Raw genomic sequence first — 18,894 nt, forward strand, 5'->3', positions numbered from 1 at the left:
TAATTTCAATGGGAAGCATGCTTTTTTGACCAAAAAAATGCGAAGCATGCTGGTTTTTTTTTTGTTTTTGTTGTTTGGGAAGAAGAATTAAGGGAACACAAGGATACTTATGATGCGAGGATTATGCTTTTTACATACATAGCCCACAAATTTTTTTTATTAAAAATAATCATGTTCTTGGCATGCTTAAATATTAAATGTAAATATTTCTTATGATAAACATTTAAATATTAGTTCACTGTATTCTCAAAAACTAGCCACTTTTGTAAGATGTAACCTTGTTGGTAAACTGTCTGCAATTTAATTACCCCTATAATTAATAAAGTGGAACACAAATACTCACAAAAAGTTTTACTTAATTATGATTAATAAATTTTTTAATTTTTTTAAATATTGTTTTTATACCCATAAGGGGCATGGACTTTATCCTCATTATGATGTAATGTAAGTACTTTGCTAATGGAAATTTTTGAAATGAAATTTTAAAAACTTAACTTACCCGAGCTATTTATTATAAAATAATTATGCTTCCACTCATTTGCGCCCGCTTCTTTTTCTCGTGCAAATCAAACTTTGCATGGTTCTAATAAGAGTTTGGGATGTTCAAGTTTAATATTTTCTACATTATAATTTTACATAATAAACCGTACGTCTAGAACTTAAAGGAGACCAGATAATTTATGAGAATCAAGCCACCAAGGCCATGATGAATTTTCCTGTGCTATTGTTGGGAATTAATATGGGCACGTTTGTTTGTCTGTTTTTTTTTTTTTTTATTTGAGAAGCTAAGAATGAGAATTTGCTTTACGTACGTTCCCACCACTTAGTCATTGGTGGCTCACAATTTTTTTGTCCCAACAATATGTTTAATATCCTAGCCAGTTGATGAGTACCATTGGAGATATTCGATAAAATTGGAATGATACAAAAAAGATTAACATGGCTTCTATGCAAGGATGACACGTGCAAATTGAAATCCTAGTTGATGCGCAATTTAATAAGTACTCCTCCGGTCTTATTTATAAGTCATTTCTACCAACTTCATCAATACCAATATAATAAAAGTATAAGAAATAAAAGTAAGTAAAATTCCAAACATGCCCCTATATAATAAATCTAAAAAGTAATGTCCTATTATTTTTTCTCTCTCATGAAGGGTAATTTTGGAAATACCTCTCAAATATTACCTAAAAAGATGCACCATGACTTATAAATGAGATCAAATACACCTTCTAAAATGGGACTTATAAATGGGACCGGAGGGAGTACTTCTATATTTTTCTTTGAAGCTATAGAAGCATGCTTGTTGACAAGTTGAACTCTTTTAACTCAACTTACCTAATTTTTTTTCCTATAAAAAAAACATATATATATATATATATATATACAGGAATGGTGTCTCCTTTCTAAATCTAGATAAATGCCATTATACTTAAGGGGGGAATATCACTATTTGTCTAAAATATATCCTTCAAATTGACCCACTTTCAATCAAATTTTGAGCTTCTTTCACCTCTCATCCTTGGTTTAGATGGAAAGAAAAATAAAGAGGAAGGAAAATTGGATAGAAGAAAAAACTCTTAAAAATAATGAACAAGTATATTATTTTTAGAAATTTATTTTCATACTTTTCTCTTTTTCACATTTTTTCTCACTTTTTCTCCTGTCAATCCAAACAAAGCGAATTTCCTATTTTTTTCCCATCTAAACAATAAATCGCGCATGTTGGTAAGATTTTTTAAACGATGTCAAAGATGCACTATAATGAAAAAGATAGTTGAAGAGCAATGTTGTATAAAAATTCTACTCATTCAATAGGCCAAGCCCAACCTGACCCGATCAAATTGGGGCAAATAGGGCAGGTGGGAATAAAATAACATGAATGAAATAGCAATCAATGTGAGTTGAATTAAGCGAAACAAGCTAGTTTCTCACAATATTACAAATCAATTCATTGAAAAATATATTTACATTTAGTGTTCAATAATATTTTAAACAAGATTATTTTTAATAAGAGAATACTTGTATATAACAAGAAATAGTATATTGTTCAAACTAGGATGAGATGCAGGCAAGAAGCATTGTCAATTTATATTATGGCAAATAGATCCATCACGGTGACCTACCTTTTCTCTTCAGTTTATTTCATTCCATTACATCTCAAATCTCAAATAGATCATATGCTTTTCTTTTTTAAACCAAGCTATTATGCATGAAAATGCCCACTATACTTTTTTAACTGAGCTATTTTATTTAAATAAACATCGCAATTTTCAAATTTTCTGTCCACAATAGTTTAATCCAAGATCCGTCTATTCATAGACAACAAATTAATACTGAACGTATTATTTGATGATTGACTCGTTAAACTTATGCCTCCTAGTTGATTTGTTATAAATAATATTCAATTATTTTATACATTAAAAATACATAGCCGAAGTTATTTTAGTATTTAGATAGTTGTTCATGATTTAAAAAAAAAAAACTAGGAGACTTGTACTTTTTAGACCAATAGGAATAGGAATTTATACCTCAGATATTAATGATGAAGCTTCTCTTAAATATACCTTGGAGAGAGAGGAAGAGGGAAGCAGAGGAAGTAATATTTTTTTATCATAAACAGAATGTCAAAAAGCACCCTTACATTTCACACTAGAAATTTTAGGTAGTTATACAAGCGTTCCCTCTTTTGATAATCGCCACCATAACTATTTAATTAAATAAATGGTATTTGTTTTTAATAAATAATAAGAGGGTACTCTTTCACTCTTAAAAAAATAAAATATTTTTAAAGAGTTATTTTTAACATTTAAAGATATAATTAATGTATAATTTTTTAAAGATACTCAGAAATATCTAATTAAATAAGAATAAATATAAAAAAATCATGTTTAAATAATTATTTTATTAAAAAGTAAATTTTAATTAAAAGTATCTTATTATTAGACGGAGTAAGAATACCTCTTATACGCATTGATGCAGACAAGACATGCGCGTCCCAAATGGTTTTGGTTTTATTACAGTTTTCTAATTGATTTTTTTGTTTTCCAGGCAAGGTGACCTCTATTTTTCATGCAAAATATTTAATTAGATATATTATAATTATAAATATAATATATGTAAACTACAAATTTAATTATTTTTAAATAAAAAACTATACATCTTTTATGTCTCTGATAAGAGACAACACAACAACAACACTATCAATTCAACTATCACGGTTTTTTTTTTTTTAAATTAAATAATTTCTTTTAGAAAAAGATAAAGAAAAGAAAAAGCGTCTCATACTCAGTGACACGCTCAGGTTTCATCGCTGCCTTGCATCCCAAGTACAGAACCCTTGTGCTTAGATGCGTAAGTAACGCAAATCAAGTGGGATGGTCAACTAGTCACCAAGTAGTGAGCAAGAGATCATGGAGAATCGCCGACCTTGGAATCGAAATGCTCCTTCTTCTGCTGCATCTTTCTCCAGATCACAGCGTCCTCGCGGCCAGAAATTTCCAGCTAATGCCACCCAAAACCCCAAACCTAGGAACTTCTCTGAAAGGAGAACTCCGACCGCAGCTTATGTCTCAAATTCGGGTCTTGACCGTAACTTGAATTCCAGAAAGCTTCCTCGAGATGAGGAAGTGCATGTTGAAGGGCCTTCCTACTCTGGATCACTGGTTGGAACTTGTCCTCATATGTGCCCAGGTAAAATCTAAGAAATTCAAACCCGTTGTCGGGCTGATAATAAATTGTTATTTTTTAGTAGCTAGTAGTGCTGAATTTTGTCATTGAAGCGCATTTATGTGCAATTTCCTTTTTATTTAAAATTAATCACAAGATGGTGATGCAAGATGCTCTAAGAAATCCATCAAGGTTGTTTACAGAATTTTCTTTAGTGCGAGTGATAATAACTAGATTAAAGATGAGCATGAAATCCAAATTATGATAACATTGGGTTTAAACAAACATGGTAACGGCTCCTTTTGTCAGAAATTTTCCCAGTTCTTCTGCGCGCTCATTATGACCTTATATTTATATGATTGACCTGCAGCATATTTTTAACTTCCCATGATGCACTAGCTGTCTCTCTAGGTGCGGTTTTATGTACAATGTGTGCTGTATTCTAATTAGCTATTAAGGTCTCTGTCACGATCACCCTCACTGAGTCAACATAAATAACGAAGAATGCAGGAAAAAATGGAAGAATCTCACCGTATTATCCTTCTCAAACAAGATAAAAGGGGAAATAATCACGGCTATCAAGTCAAAATAGACAACTACAGCAACTTAAATCAAATACAGAACGAGAAATATAGCAGATGGAAAGAAGAAGCTATAGCAGAGGGAAAGGAAGGCATCCTACTGCGGGAAATACAACAAGAAGCCTTATCCTGCTAGGTGGGGAAATAGCCAGAAAAAACTACTACACCCTCAACCTCTACCCTAGTAGCAACTTTATACCTAAAAATTCCTCATAGGCCCAATTGATGAAGCTGATTCCCCATAAGTTGCAACTCTTGAGGATCATAAATAAAACATGGTCCGGGTCCATTTTAAAATAAAACATGTTCATGACAGACTCATTCTGCAAATCTTGAGGATCATAAATCATAGATGTGCCTTAATATAGATGGTCCTTGGGTACACAGTCATCAGTTTATAGCAGGGAAGATGAATTGCCTTTGTGAATAAATCATCAAGAGGGTGAAACAATGAAAATTGAAATTTCCCCCAAACCAATTATTGGCATTCAATGGTGTAGAGTTTTTGGTATTTCCCCCAAGCCTTGTTTTTTCCCCCCTAAGATCTTTATATACTAAGGTTTTCACTTTAACAGAAAGAGAGAGGATCCAGCGTGAGCAACTACGGGATTTGGCCGTCTTTGAGAGGCTCAATGGTAATCATGGAAAGTCATCCCCTGACCTTGCAGTAAAAAAGGTAAGACCAAACTGTATAATCCCATTGTTATCTGGTTTTACCATCTTGATTACACCTATATCTACTTTCTAAAGGGTTAATACTCCCAAGCATCATGCTGAATAAAGTTCCTATTATTTTTTCCTGATACCACTTCATTTTCAGGGTACTGAAATATTAGGGCTTTATGTTGTAAATCAATGTTTCTAATTTTGTTAAAAAATGTTGCTATTTTTCTCATTTCTACCAGTTTAGGCTGATTAATAGTAGGAAGTTAGGAGCTAGGGTTGTTATACAGTTCAAGACAGACTAATACAAGAATTGCTTATGTTTATAGATAAACTACAGTATACAGCAAAAACTTAACGATCTGTATTTTAACTTTTTAAGCTATTTTTGTTGCTAATTTTGTTTTGTGAGAAGCTTCCATTTTGTATAAAAACGTAGTATATTGTATTTTATTGTGAAACAGGAAAGTTGAGTATTAAATAAAAAAAATAAAAAGAGGAAGAGTAGAAGAGAGTACTTGTCCAAGGTTGATGATGAAGTGTACATTTAAAATGGTGTGATAAATAAATAAGGAAACTAAATGTTTTTTTTTTTAAATTATTATACTAAAGCAGGCTCTCCATTCCCATAGAGTGTCTTTCAGTGGAATTGCTATAAATTAACCATTAGTACCAATCTTACTAGTCCCACTTACAATTTTAGTTTGTTTTGCACTGATTGAAGTACGAAGGGCAAAAAAGCCAAGAAATGTGTTTCTCTACAAACAACGCCTGATCATTGTAAAACTCACAAATCCCAGACAATTTTGTTGGTGAACCACAGGGTCAGCCAAGAAGATATGAAATGACTTACCTAGATATTTAAAGCTATTGCTTCCCCCCCCCTTCTGCAAAGCTTAAAGCTGTTGCTAAGACAAGGAATCCTGGAAGACTGGAAACAAATGATATATATATATATATATATATGAGAAGATGATGTTTATCGCCGTTTCTAGTATGTGGCAGGTCGTTAGTGGAAATCTTATTTTGTAGCACCTACCAATTGATATCTTTTGTATAACATACGAATATAGTGTATTTCTGAAATTTCTTTTCATTGTTACTCACATGGTTGATGCTTAATAGTCAAGCAAGCTGCATTTTGATATATAGCTGCTTTTTCAATATTTTGCAGTATAATTAATTATAATGTAAAGTTTCTTCTTGGAAAGTGTACTCTCTACATTAATGTCATTGTGTTCCTCTCTCTGTTAATCAACATGTATCAGTTTTGCAACTTTTTATCATCCATTTCACCTGTTAGTTTTGCAGAACCATATCCACAAAAAATATGCAGCCATCTGATGTACGGCCGCTTCCTGTATTGGAAGACACTTTAAATTACCTTTTGAACTTGTTGGATTCTAATGAGCATCCATTTGAAGTGGTTCACGACTTTGTATTTGATAGGACAAGGTCGATAAGACAAGACCTTACTAGGCAAAGTATTGCAAATGAAAGAGCTGTCAGCATGTATGAGAAAATGGTATGGTTTATCTTTACAATATATTTGACTCAAGCTACGTATCTTTTCATTATTTTCGGTCATTAATTTCATAATACAAAATATAAGTTTTCTCTTCATTATTTGACTTGAGTGGCATCAGTTTTTCCCCCTTTAAATTCAAAATTTTACCAACTTCAGGTTTAGCTAGTGTTATCATCACTGGAAATAATTTTGCTACTAATTCCATCTCCTCTCCAATTATTATTTGTTTGGAAGTTGAAAGGGGATTGATTTTTTTTTTTGGAGGGGTAGGGGAAGGTGAAGGTGAGTGCGGCACTGAAGGTATACTAGGTAACCTTCCCAAAATTGGCAAAATGGGGGAAATGAAAGAGTGGATATTGGATGCGCATTTTATTTTCTCTACAACTCCCCAAAGATACTGCGTAATCCTTCAATTTTGCTCTCTTTACACCCCAAAAAAAATAAAAAATCCATATCATCCAAATGAGGATCCAGAACCAGTGAGGTTGAGTTAATCTAATTCAAAACGGCTGTCTATTTGGCAGAATACATTCTTGCCTGAAAGTAGCATTTAGACTACATTTTGGCACTATGATTTAATAGTGTATTTTGGGGCATAATTCTTGTCAAGGCATGGACTTACTTATATGTTATTTGGAAATGATAGATTTGTGTTTCAAAGCTTTTTGAAGCTAATTTAGATCATATTCTGATTAATGCATATAACGTTGCAGGTGAAATTTCATGTCATATCACATTACAAACTTCGTTCTTGTATGGGCAATCCAATTATTGCATCAATGCATCATCTCAACATGGAACAGCTCACTAAGACTTTGACATCTCTATTTGGTTTGTATGATGCAAATCAGAGTTCAAATAATTTATCTGAAAATGAAGCTGAGTTCCGTTCGTTATATGTGCTTCTTCATCTTGGTTCTTGCAGCAAACCAACAGTTAATCTCTATATCATTGGCGTGATGCATTGTTTTTCTTACCTTCATAATTACAGCCTTCTATTGTATCCTAAGTTGTAAAATTTAATTATTTCTTATCCATAGGAGGATTCACTTTCTCTGTGGTTTGGCCGTCTTTCTACTTCAGTATTGAAGTCAAAAGAAATGTGCTTTGCTAGGAGAATTTTGCGGTATCATTTTCTCCATGCCATCCATTGATTTTAAGAATTACTATTTAAATGTCTTTCTAGTTTTTCATGCGTGTAAATTGAAGGATATTATCTTGTCTCTTGACAGATCTTTTCGTATCGGAAATTATAAGCATTTCCTGTGTACCACTGCAGCTCAAGTGTCATACCTGCAGTACTGCATCGTGGAGCCTTATATTAATGAAGTAATTACTGCATCTAGACTATTATGATTTCGTTAGTATTCTGTCATAACTGTGTTCGACTGTTTCTAATGAGAACCAAACCAGAAAATGCAATATTAAATGCAGAAAGACAGTAACAGCACTAAATGAGGGGAAAATCCTGATATTTTGATATTAATGAACCAAAGGAGAACCGAATCAGTGTCACATTGACACTCACTGATTCTGCCAAAACCCTATCTCCCCTTAGTGATCAAAATACAGCGATAACAACAACAGAACACACACACAGTGGTCTCACTGCTTCTGGCATTTGAGGGGCCAGACTCTCGTCACAATTCCATTACAAAAGACATAATTTTCCCCTTCCAAACAAAAGACTACTAATACTCACAGCATGGCTTATACACATCCCATACTGCCCAAAAGATTCTAACACAATCACAAGTTACTGTCCTTACAGCCAGGCACCGAAGGATAAACATCTGGACCAGTCAAAGTATTTCCACTCGAGTCATTCATTGCCTTTGACTTCCTCGTATGTCTTAGGAAAATAACGGGCTCTATCAGTTTCCTTGTCTGCATGTTTTATACATATTGGTTTTCTTGGCAAATATTTCCTGTAGTATGAGATTTTAGCGCTCTTGCCCTTGAATATTAGCATTTTCTATGGCAACCCTCCCCCATCTCATCCCCTTGAAAATCATGTCAATAGCAGTAGCTAAAATATGCAAGCTCAAGTGAACTAACAAATTGAAGAAGAAAGACAGGTATAGTAATTTAATTTAAGGGCATGGTACTTCAGTTTTTCTACCAAAAACACACTCCTCATTCATCTAGCGCAGATGCAAGCATGTCAACTGGTCAAAACAACTCTTAGCGATATTATAATTTACTAATGAATCACCAGTCTATAAGCAAAAGTACTACATCCATTGGATTACAGCCAGTTATTATCATATAATGTTCTTTGTACGAATACAGACCACATGTCGTGGCCCATGATAAAAGGCTGTTTTTAGAGAAACTTTATTGTGCCAAAGATCTTTCTCTAAAAAAAATACTTGCACATTCCTGCTATGTCCTTTGGAAAGTTCACCTTGAATATATTGTCCTTGGGTAGTTGGGTACTTTAATCCTTTCTTCTGTGTCATAATTAGCTGGATCTCCTCTCAACTTAAGGATGAAAGGAAAGTTTAAAAAAACTTGAAATTTAGAGATGATGTTATTATTATTTTTTTTTTTTGGGATGAAATGGAAACTTAGCAGAGATTCAGAGAAAGAAGGGTAATATGGTGGGATCATTACTGGCACATCCAGCAACTTTTCTGCTTCCCATGTTACAGAGTTGTAGATATTGTCTTTGCACAGAAATAACTTATGTCTGCTATCGATGAGTATTCTATCTGTTTTACCAAGAATATTTTTCCCAAAAGTCTTGGCTAATGGCTAGTAATTTATTGAACTTTCTTTTCTAACGTTTCGTATCAGTGCTTTGCGATTTATCTTTATTATCAAACTATATTATGATTATGATAAGGGTTTCGTTTGTGCATGTATATATATTATTGCTAAAGGTTCGTGTGCTGGCATTGGCATGTATAAACTTTGGTGGTTACAAACTTCATCCATATCCTCTGCTCGACCTTTCAGTACTCTTGAGGATGAAGGTATGGATTTTGTTGACTGCAATAGACTGAGGTTCTCCTTCAATTTTGTAAAACATCTTAGTGGCCCTTGCAGAAGAACGTGTTTTTAGAAAACAAAACAAAAGATCTCCATGAATCATGTGATTGGCATTCTGCGTGAACAAAGTAGCTAGCAATAGAGATTTTTTGTTTTTTTATTTTACCAGAAGCTAATAATAGAGATTGAAATCCTAATGAGCTATATTTCTAGGAAAGTAAATGGTTTTGAAATGTACATGGAATCCACTTGTTCTCTTTCTAGCCACTCTGTATTGAATATGAAGGATCCAAAACCTAATAAGAGGGTTCACAAGATGAAGTTTAGATGCAGCATTCCTCCAATGAAAAGAATGCAAGGCGATGTTTATTATAAGCATACCTGAGCATTACATCACAAACTTTTTTTTTTTTTTTTTCAAGGAACAAAAAAAGTTACTCCGCACATTTCCAAGGTTATCCTGATCTTAGGAAAGTATTCATAACTGATGGCTAGTTCACTTTGACAGGAATCTGATTTGGAATCTATCTGCAATGCCTGTGGCCTTGAAATTCGTACAGATGAAGCCGGAAATAAGGTACTCCCAACAAAACAAACCACATTTTGCCATCCCAAAGGCGAGTTCCAGAGATACACTTTCCTGGGTTTGGAAGAATTTGAAAGGTAGTCCGAGCGACATTGCAGGCGCTAAAGTGTTCGTATGCTTTGAATGATGGGAACAAGAAAGCTTGATGAATTGACTTGATTATAATCTAGTGACGGATGATTGCAACGTCATTTTACACAATTGTAAAGTTAATTATTGAGCGTAAACAGATGTGAAAGTTTGTGAAATCCGACTTGACTCAATCCATGTGCGCTTTAACTTTATTCATCATGGATTCGTGCCCAGCATTTAGGTGTGTGGATTAGAAGCAGCAGAGCTAACCTGTGGTTTCTGCTGGCATGTTTTACTAGTGGTATGGGTGGAAAGCATGGGAGTAAATTGTTGTATTCACAGCTATAGCTACACTTGTGTTTGTCAGTGTAAAAACATTTCGGGTAGAAAAAATTGATTAGGATAATATGTACAATGTAACACAAGTGTCGTTGATGTTGTGTCATATGTTTTAAGGTTTTCATAATCTTCCATTTCATGAAACTTTTGGTGGTGGATTTGTTGCCATCCTCTGCCAAACAACACCCCCCCCCCCGAAAAAAATAAATAAAAGAATTTTGTATTGAAACGACTCTTTTCTTCAGGATAAACTAGTTCATGGAGGGCATCATTTTACTTTAAAAATTGTTAACGGCTTGTATTTTAGAAGGGTTACGATATGCATACGATACAATGAGTTCTTGATCAAGTGAGTTTGGATTGAAAGTTTACATGGTTTGAAATTATTTTCCTATTTGATTTCGTTGTATTTTACATTCATTCAAGCGAGAAATTATATTTTTAAAAACTAATAAATTATATTACATTTTACGCACATGAATATCATTTTTATATATAAGAGTGATAATATTTGTAATTGATACGCATTTGATACACTCATGAGTCATCCTATTTCTTCTATGAAGTGTACTAAAACCTGAGATTCACCTATCGCAGATGCAACATCTCTGGCAATGCAAAAGTACCACATCCATTGAATCACAGTCAAAAAGTATAACCATATGCAGTGGCGAAGCATAAAAATGCTGTTTTAAAATTAAGAGAATACAATTTGATAAAGTGGAACCACAGTGGAGAATGAAGGGTGGTATGATGGGTTAACATTTGTCTTTTTAATATAAAGTCACGTGTCAAAGTTAAAAAAAATAAAAAATTCCTGCACTCAATAAGTGGCATATTAAAAATTTAACATCTAAATTATCATTCAAAACTTCATACAAAAATCAATCAACACATTTATTTACTTATCTAAATATGTGACGAAGGGTGATTGTTTAATTTCTCATAACAAATTCCTAATTTTCTTGATAATTTGAAATTGGTCGTTGACAAGAACTCATGTGGGATTTAATTATTGGCATGTACGGGGACCATTTTCCTGCTTCTTATTCAGGATTAATGTAGATGTTGTCTATACACAAACGAATGTCTGCTAGTAATGAGCATTCCATCTGTATTTTTGAGAATATTTTACCCCAACAGTCTTCTTCATATATTTTGAATTTGAATTGTTATAATGACTTGTTACAACTTAGAAGTCAGAAGCAGCTTATGACTTCTGAACCAAAAGATATTTGGACTCATTGCTAACGAGTCTAAAATGTATTTGTGTAATATTTTCTTTTAATTTTTTAAAAACGATACAGTGCTGTTTCCACCGCTAATAAATATATTAATTTTGATTGTTAGTTGATTAAAAAAATTTAAAAAGACTAAAAATTTATAGAAAAAGATAAAAAAAGTTACAAATAACTACCTTATAAAAAACTAATACCGATTAAGTTTCCTACATTACAAATAAATATTAAAAAATGTTATTTCTTTCTTATGTTAATATTAAGACAAATATTATTAAAATATTAATAATTTGAATATTATTATTATTATTATTATTTACAAATCTTTACACATAATGTCCACACTACATACAGTGTACAAATTAATTTTTGAGATTTCCAATTTCTCCAAAAAATATAACTTAACTAGTATATTCGTGATATAAAAATATATGAACTTTTCCAACTAATGATAGTTGAATCGTTAAAAAGCAGACACCCATAAATTTTAGATACACTAATTGAGCTGCTAATGTTTAAAAGAGGATTTATAAATTTTGTAGGAATATTTATAAACAATAATTATAAGATTTAAAAAATTAAATATTAAAATATTATTAAAATAAAAAAGTATATTATGTTTTTTGGTTACATACATTTGTCGGTCCGAATAATGGTATCCGGTAATCATTCAGTAACAGATGAAAATGCTGAGTCAAAATTGAATTTTATCTTTTTACATGTAAAAGAGATAATATTTACTCTTAATATTTATTTGTAATGCAAAGAACTTAATCGGTATAATTTTTTTTTATATGATACTTTTCTGTAACTTTTTGATTCAATTTTTTTTATAATTTTTGAGGTTATTTTATTTTTTCAAAATTAACTTTTTTTAATAAAGTGACATTTTTTATTTTCAAAAGTTAAAAGAAAATATTACACAAAAAATAAAGTTAGAATTTCAAACATCATTAACTTATAATTTAAGGGCGAAGTTTTCCTTTAACCTAATATCACCTACTATCTTTGATATAGGATATCATATTATCTCCCTCTGAGTTGAGGGATATATATATAGATATATATATATATATATATATATCATTCGTAAATAAATATTTAATTTAATTGTTAGATTTAAATGAAATTAGGTCTTTTCTCTTAAAGACCTAACAGTACATCCTTATATATGGGGAGGTTAGAGCTTCTTTTAAGACTTTTTAGCAAAGAGGGAGTGAAGTGAGGCAACAAGAAGGAGGACGTTTTCGTTTTTATCACAAAAGGTCACCAGCAAACACCTTTATATGATTTAAATAATAAGAGAATTAAAGATATTGGATCTAAAATTTATAATTGGTAAGTTTTTTTTCCTTCTCTATTTTAATTATTTAAGCAAAGATGATAAATCCTTTTGAAAGTTTTAAAAAAAAATTAAAATTTTATTCAGATATATATGTGCAAAAAATAACCCTACAAGCTAGCCTTCTGTGATCACCTGATTCAAAATATGTAGTTATGTTTCTTGAAAAATATGAACTGATCAAGATAACTAATGAAGGTTGGGTCTAACCTTCACAGTCCCTCGAACAAGATTGATTTGTCTCCAACAAAAAGATACTTATACAAAAAAAAAAAAGATTAATATGTTTCTCATCACACGTCACACAGTTAATCATATATCCTCTTGTTTAGCTATTTTATTTTCCAAGGCAAAGTTCCCCTAAAAGAAATTAAAGAATCGAAACGGTTAAACAAATCTCTTTGACAGCAACGTTAATCTACTTAGAACCCTAGGAACATTCGCCAATTATTAATTAATTATTATTATTCAAAGAAGGTTGACGCAATTACCTTGTTCTCTAAATTGAAGGACGTCTGAATCTCAAGTTTATTATCATCGATGATAAACGAACATCCTTGTTCTTCCCTCCATGCTCATAAATATTCACCATCATTTTGCATCTGCTTTTCTATCACAGAAAGGTTAATCAACAAATATATTATATCAGAAACTGAAGGAAACTTCCCGCGATTAAAATGATGGAAAATCAGAGACAGGCTCACATAATCCAAAAAACCAGAGAGAAGAACATGGGTGGAGATCAACCTCATCATCAGAGGATAGTGGTGATAGTGGATACATCAAAAGATGTTTCTGCAACACCCATAATGAAGGCCCTCAAATGGATTATTAAGTGTCCTCAGGATCGAGATGAGCTTCAACTCATAGCCGTTCTTGAACACTTCAGCAGTCCCTGTGAGTTTTCCTCTTTTAAAAACAAGATTTATTTATTTGCTTGTTCACTATCACTAGATCCTTTGGCTTTTTGTTTGTTTGTTAAGTAAGCACGTTTTCATGCACACTGCAAAAGGTTTGAGAAATGAAGCACAATATTGTCGTGCTATATATAATCTCTATTTTTCATAAGCGAGAAATTAAGATAAAAAAAGATGGAGGCGTTCCCAAAATTTTAAAAGATAATTTTAAAAACCTCTTTAATAACTAATATATGTATAAAAGAAAAAAAAGATATTTAAAATTATTGTGCCTGGAAAAAGTGCTAAGCACTTCACAATATCATTCATATGAATGGTTATTATCCAAGTTGATGCAAAAATTACATTGACTTAAAATATATCTTAATTATCCTTAATATGAGAAAATAAAAACAAAAAAATTTGTTTATTTACAAGTTGAATTTAACTTAGAATAAAATCCAAAGGCCTACATATGCCCTCTTAAAGAATCAATATTCATGCAGTTAATTTGAGGTAAAAAGACGTGTCTCTTTGTTAGGGTTTTTTTTAAAAAAAATAGAAAACATATTAACTTATTATTTTATTTAAGAAATATATTTTGTATAGGGTTGATATTTTTTTAAATTCATAAAAGTGATTTATTTCTTGATTTGTGACAAAATTTTGACAAATACCTTTGTGGATAACATTCTTAATATAGAATTTAAGAAAAACCTCATATAGCCTAAAGTCCATCTTTCAAAATAAATTATTTATTTATTTTTCAGGGATTTTTGTCTGTTTGTGAAAATAGTTTTAAGATTATGGAAAATCAAACACTCTGATTGATGTGCCTGTGAAAACTTTTCACCACACTTGATATGTTCATTAATTAACTTATAAGCTAACAGTTAGGACTCTAAAAATTTCACGTAAAAAAATAAATTTGATAAAATCGTGATATTGTGGATACTTACAATAAAGAAACAATAAACACTAACTTCAGTTTTGGATATTGAAACTTATTTCTTTGAGTTTTTCGTGAATATTCTTCCCTATTATGGATCTTCAAATTCAATTATGATACCAAGGTTTTCAAGCAATTTAAGTAATATACATTACAATCAAACATCATAGCCCAAGGTCAATTCTTTTCACATAGTCAAACATCATATTTGGGGGGGTCAAAAAAAGTCATTCTCTCTTGCTCTCATTTATATCGACCCGTGCACCTAGGGTTTATATCCTTAAAAATTTCGATCATATTATGATCTTATCAAATCATTTATCTATTCTGTTTTTTGTATCAATCTATGTTATTATTTTTGCATTCTTATTGTTATCTTCGCATCTTCATTAATATTATTACACATTGGAAAATGACAAAGATTTGATCTCATTCATAACCTTAGTTGTTATCAAAATAATTTGTCTATTTTTTATTTTCATACTGTTACCTCTGCATCTTCACATTAGATAATACCAAAGATTTTATTTCATTAACAACCTCAAATCAAATAATCAATAATCTCATTGAATCAAAATGATTTATTTGTTATTATTTTATTTCCCCGTCTTTATTATCTTCATGCTTTTGAGATTAAGATTTTTGACGTACTCCCTTGTTTATTTTTTATCTGATATCTTTTCCAATTTTCCATTATTTTAGTACTTTGTTGCATTATCTTATTTTATTTTTTACTATATTTTTATTGGAATCAGTATTCACACACATTATTCATGGCTCATGAACAATACAATTGTTATAAAATTTAGATAAAACACAATTATTGGTCCCTTAGTTTCATCTAGTTTTGCTTTTAATCTTTGTAGTTTTTTTAGTGTTTTCAGTTCCTAACACTATGTTTGAAAGATTTTTTTAGGAGGAATGGAATGGAGTAGGATGAGTAAAAAACATAAGTTATTGTTTATGAGTTTTTTTTTTAAAAGAAGGGCCTTTAAAGCCTTCCTTTGCCTAGCTCAATTTTTTTGTCCCCCCAAATTAGGGGGTCAAGGATAAAATGACATAATATAATTATCTTATTTAGAAAATTATTCCAACCTCTTGTTCTATAAAAAAATTTCATCTATTATTTTCATTCTTCAGTTATTTCTCTCGTCTCCAACTATAGTCGCACATGTGCAAGGTTGGATTGGGTATCACCCCTACTCGGTGCCCATCCTGACATGTAGTTAGGTATCAGATTGGCTTGATTGACCGAAAATATTTTTATCAGTATTTTTGAAAAGTATGTAAAAAAAAGTTTTCCTTGAAAAAAATGTTATTATTATTTAAAATATATTCTTCATAAAAATAATATTAGAATTAAAATTTAATTTTTTAAAACTTCAAATGAACAACATTTGCCAATTATTTTTATATAATAATAAGTTAAAAATAAATTTTAAATTTTAAAAGAGATTTAAAAAATTGTAATGATGAAAAATGTGTAAAAAATCATAAAAATAATATAATTCATGATGACTTTTAATAAAAAATAGTTTTATAAGATAAATATTATTCACCAAAAATAAAAAAACTTGCACATGTCTGGATAGGGTAGGGTTTGACCCTTGCTGATGCCCAACCTGATGTGCCTGAATGCTTCGAGTAGGGCTAGATGATGAGCATTTGAGCATAGAATATAGCCTTATCTTTCGCCATATCTCTCTCTCCTGCTATCTCTCTATCTCTCCCCCTCTTTTCAACACTACAACTTTGCTATGTTTAATTTTCTCTTGTGCAATAGACATGTTTGCTCGAGCAGCTTTGTTACTTGTTTTTTCTTTTTATTCTTAATTCTCAGGTATCTTGTTTAATCATTAATCTTAATTACTATTTTTTTTGTTGGACAGATATCATAATTATTTAATAGGTGTTATTTTTTTAAAATTTAGCCATATGAGTAATATTAGAAGAAAAAGTTTTAATCCATTTAATTCCATCCATTTTATGATGACTTTCAAACAATGAAAAATTTTGTTCTATTCCGCTTCGCTCCGTTCCATTCCATTAATGACCATTCCTTTTCATTCAATCTTAAACTCCCAAATGCATTTTAAAGTTTCAGCAAAATTGGATGATGTTTGTCCTTCAAGTCCCTAATGATGTTAAAATACAAGGATTATAAAGACTGAAAACAAATTATAGCAATTAAAACAAAAAATCCATAAAACAATAGGAATCAAGGATTGTGTTTTTTTACTAAAATATTATATATATATATATATATATATATATATTATATTAATTGATCACTTGGATCCGATCGACTAGGATTCAAACACAGATCCTTCTGACTTGGAGCCAACTCTAGTGTGTCCAAGCCAAAGCTCATTGGTTTGTTTGATCACGCTCATTTTAATCAGATTCAAAGATCAGACAATCAAAGATGTGAATAACAAGCGTTACAAATCAGATAAACGTGAATTTTGAATATCAATCACTATGTGACATTGCTAGTTAATTTTCTATGTTCTGAATCTCTTCCTGGTTTGCCTTTTGCTCTTCAGTGGGATACAAGATCAGGATACATGACAGTCTATTTATTGCAGCAAACCTAAATATTGTTCAAGAGGAATTATCCAAAATAAGGGAAGACTATAATAATAGTTCAGAAATCGAGAAACTCTCTGACTATTGTAAAACAACAAAGGTCAGTATTAACATGCATGCATGATATGCTTTTACTTCAGAAATAACGTAATTAGAGTACTATATAGATTATTGAAGCACACTAACAACATCATTAATAATATGATATAATCTATTGATTGATTTGTTGTATCACTTTAGTGCTAGTTCACTTTGTTCATATTTCACCCTTCCCCAGGCATTGAAAAGTTTTTGACACGGCCTTTCAAGGATAAAAATTCTATGCTGTATACATAGTGAAGTGATTATAATACTGTTTTCCAAGCACCTGAAGAGGGTCTTTAATTAATTACCATTAAAGGTCCGTCTGTTACTCTAAAAAAGAAAGTGTAATGGATTAAATAAGAAATTAGGATTAAAGGGAATTTTTGTTTCTTAACTATTTGTTTGGTATTCAAAATTTTTATGTGATGTAATTTTTCCTTTCAATATTTGAACATGGTACATTAAATACTATATTGTTAAAAAAGTTGACTTTAATTATTAATTAACTTAAAAATGGTAGAAAAGACCCCCAAAGTTATAGAAAGAACTCATAAATTGCACAAGTATCCTATAAAAAAATAATATTAATAGGTTTCCTAAATTACATATAAATAACAGAATATAAATATTATTTCTTACCTACATAAAACACTAAAATATGGTTTTGACCAACCATTATTTTAGGAACTTAATTGGTATTAAATTTCTTATGAGATACTTATTTGATATTTTATGTGTTTTTTTTTATAATTCTTTTTGCCAACTAACAGTCAAAGTTAATTTTTTGAATAATTTGATGCTCAATGCACCATTTTCAAATATAAAAAGTTTATGTGATGTAATTTTTCCTTTCAATATTTGAACATGGTGTATTGAATATTATATTGTTAAAAAGTTAACTTTAATTATTAATTAACTTAAAAATTGTACAAAAGACCCCCAAAGTTATGGAAAGAACTCATAAATTGCACAAGTATCCTATAAAAAAAATTGATATTAATAGGTTTCTTAAATTACATATAAATAACAGAATAAATATTATTTCTTACCTACATAAAATAAACCAAATATGGTTTTGACCAACCATTATTTTAGGAACTTAATTGGTATTAAAAATTTCTTATGAGGTACCTATTTGCAAGTTTTTTTTTTTTAATTTTTAAAAAAAAAAATAAAGTTAATTTTAAAAAATTTAAAAAAAAAGTTTTTTCAAAAATTTAAAAAAAAAAATAAAATTAAATAAAATAAAAAATTGCAAATAGGTACCTATAAGAAATTTAATCCAATTAAGTTCCTAAACTAATGGGTGGTCCCAAACATAGTTTGGTATTTTAATGTAGGGAAGAAATATTATTTATATTCTG

General features: G+C 30.6%; 1 protein-coding gene and 1 non-coding gene across 4 annotated transcripts; both read left to right on the top strand.

The window, feature by feature from the left end:
• Positions 1-888: 888 nt before the first annotated feature.
• Positions 889-987, top strand: LOC129314718 (U6 spliceosomal RNA). Its single transcript, XR_008594228.1, has one exon. It is a non-coding gene; the product is annotated as a U6 spliceosomal RNA (small nuclear RNA).
• Positions 988-3,303: 2,316 nt separating this feature from the next.
• LOC129314063 (SAC3 family protein C-like) lies at positions 3,304-10,559 on the top strand. 3 transcript variants are annotated; one of them, XM_054957438.1, is made up of 8 exons: positions 3,304-3,693; positions 4,826-4,926; positions 6,217-6,438; positions 7,155-7,376; positions 7,482-7,567; positions 7,674-7,770; positions 9,327-9,419; positions 9,944-10,559. In XM_054957438.1, the coding sequence occupies exons 1-8, from the start codon at positions 3,414-3,416 to the stop codon at positions 10,100-10,102; spliced, it is 1,260 nt and encodes a 419-aa protein (XP_054813413.1). In that variant the 5' UTR covers positions 3,304-3,413; the 3' UTR covers positions 10,103-10,559. The 3 variants fall into 3 exon arrangements, with proteins under 3 accessions (XP_054813413.1, XP_054813415.1, XP_054813414.1); XM_054957440.1 differs by having other exon boundaries at positions 9,403-9,419; positions 9,944-10,063; XM_054957439.1 differs by lacking the exon at positions 6,217-6,438.
• Positions 10,560-18,894: the final 8,335 nt, after the last annotated feature.

The sequence above is a fragment of the Prosopis cineraria genome, unplaced genomic scaffold, assembly GCF_029017545.1.
Source record: "Prosopis cineraria cultivar Desert tree isolate PC_DT_omini unplaced genomic scaffold, ASM2901754v1 PC6, whole genome shotgun sequence".
Taxonomy (NCBI): Eukaryota; Viridiplantae; Streptophyta; class Magnoliopsida; order Fabales; family Fabaceae; genus Prosopis; species Prosopis cineraria.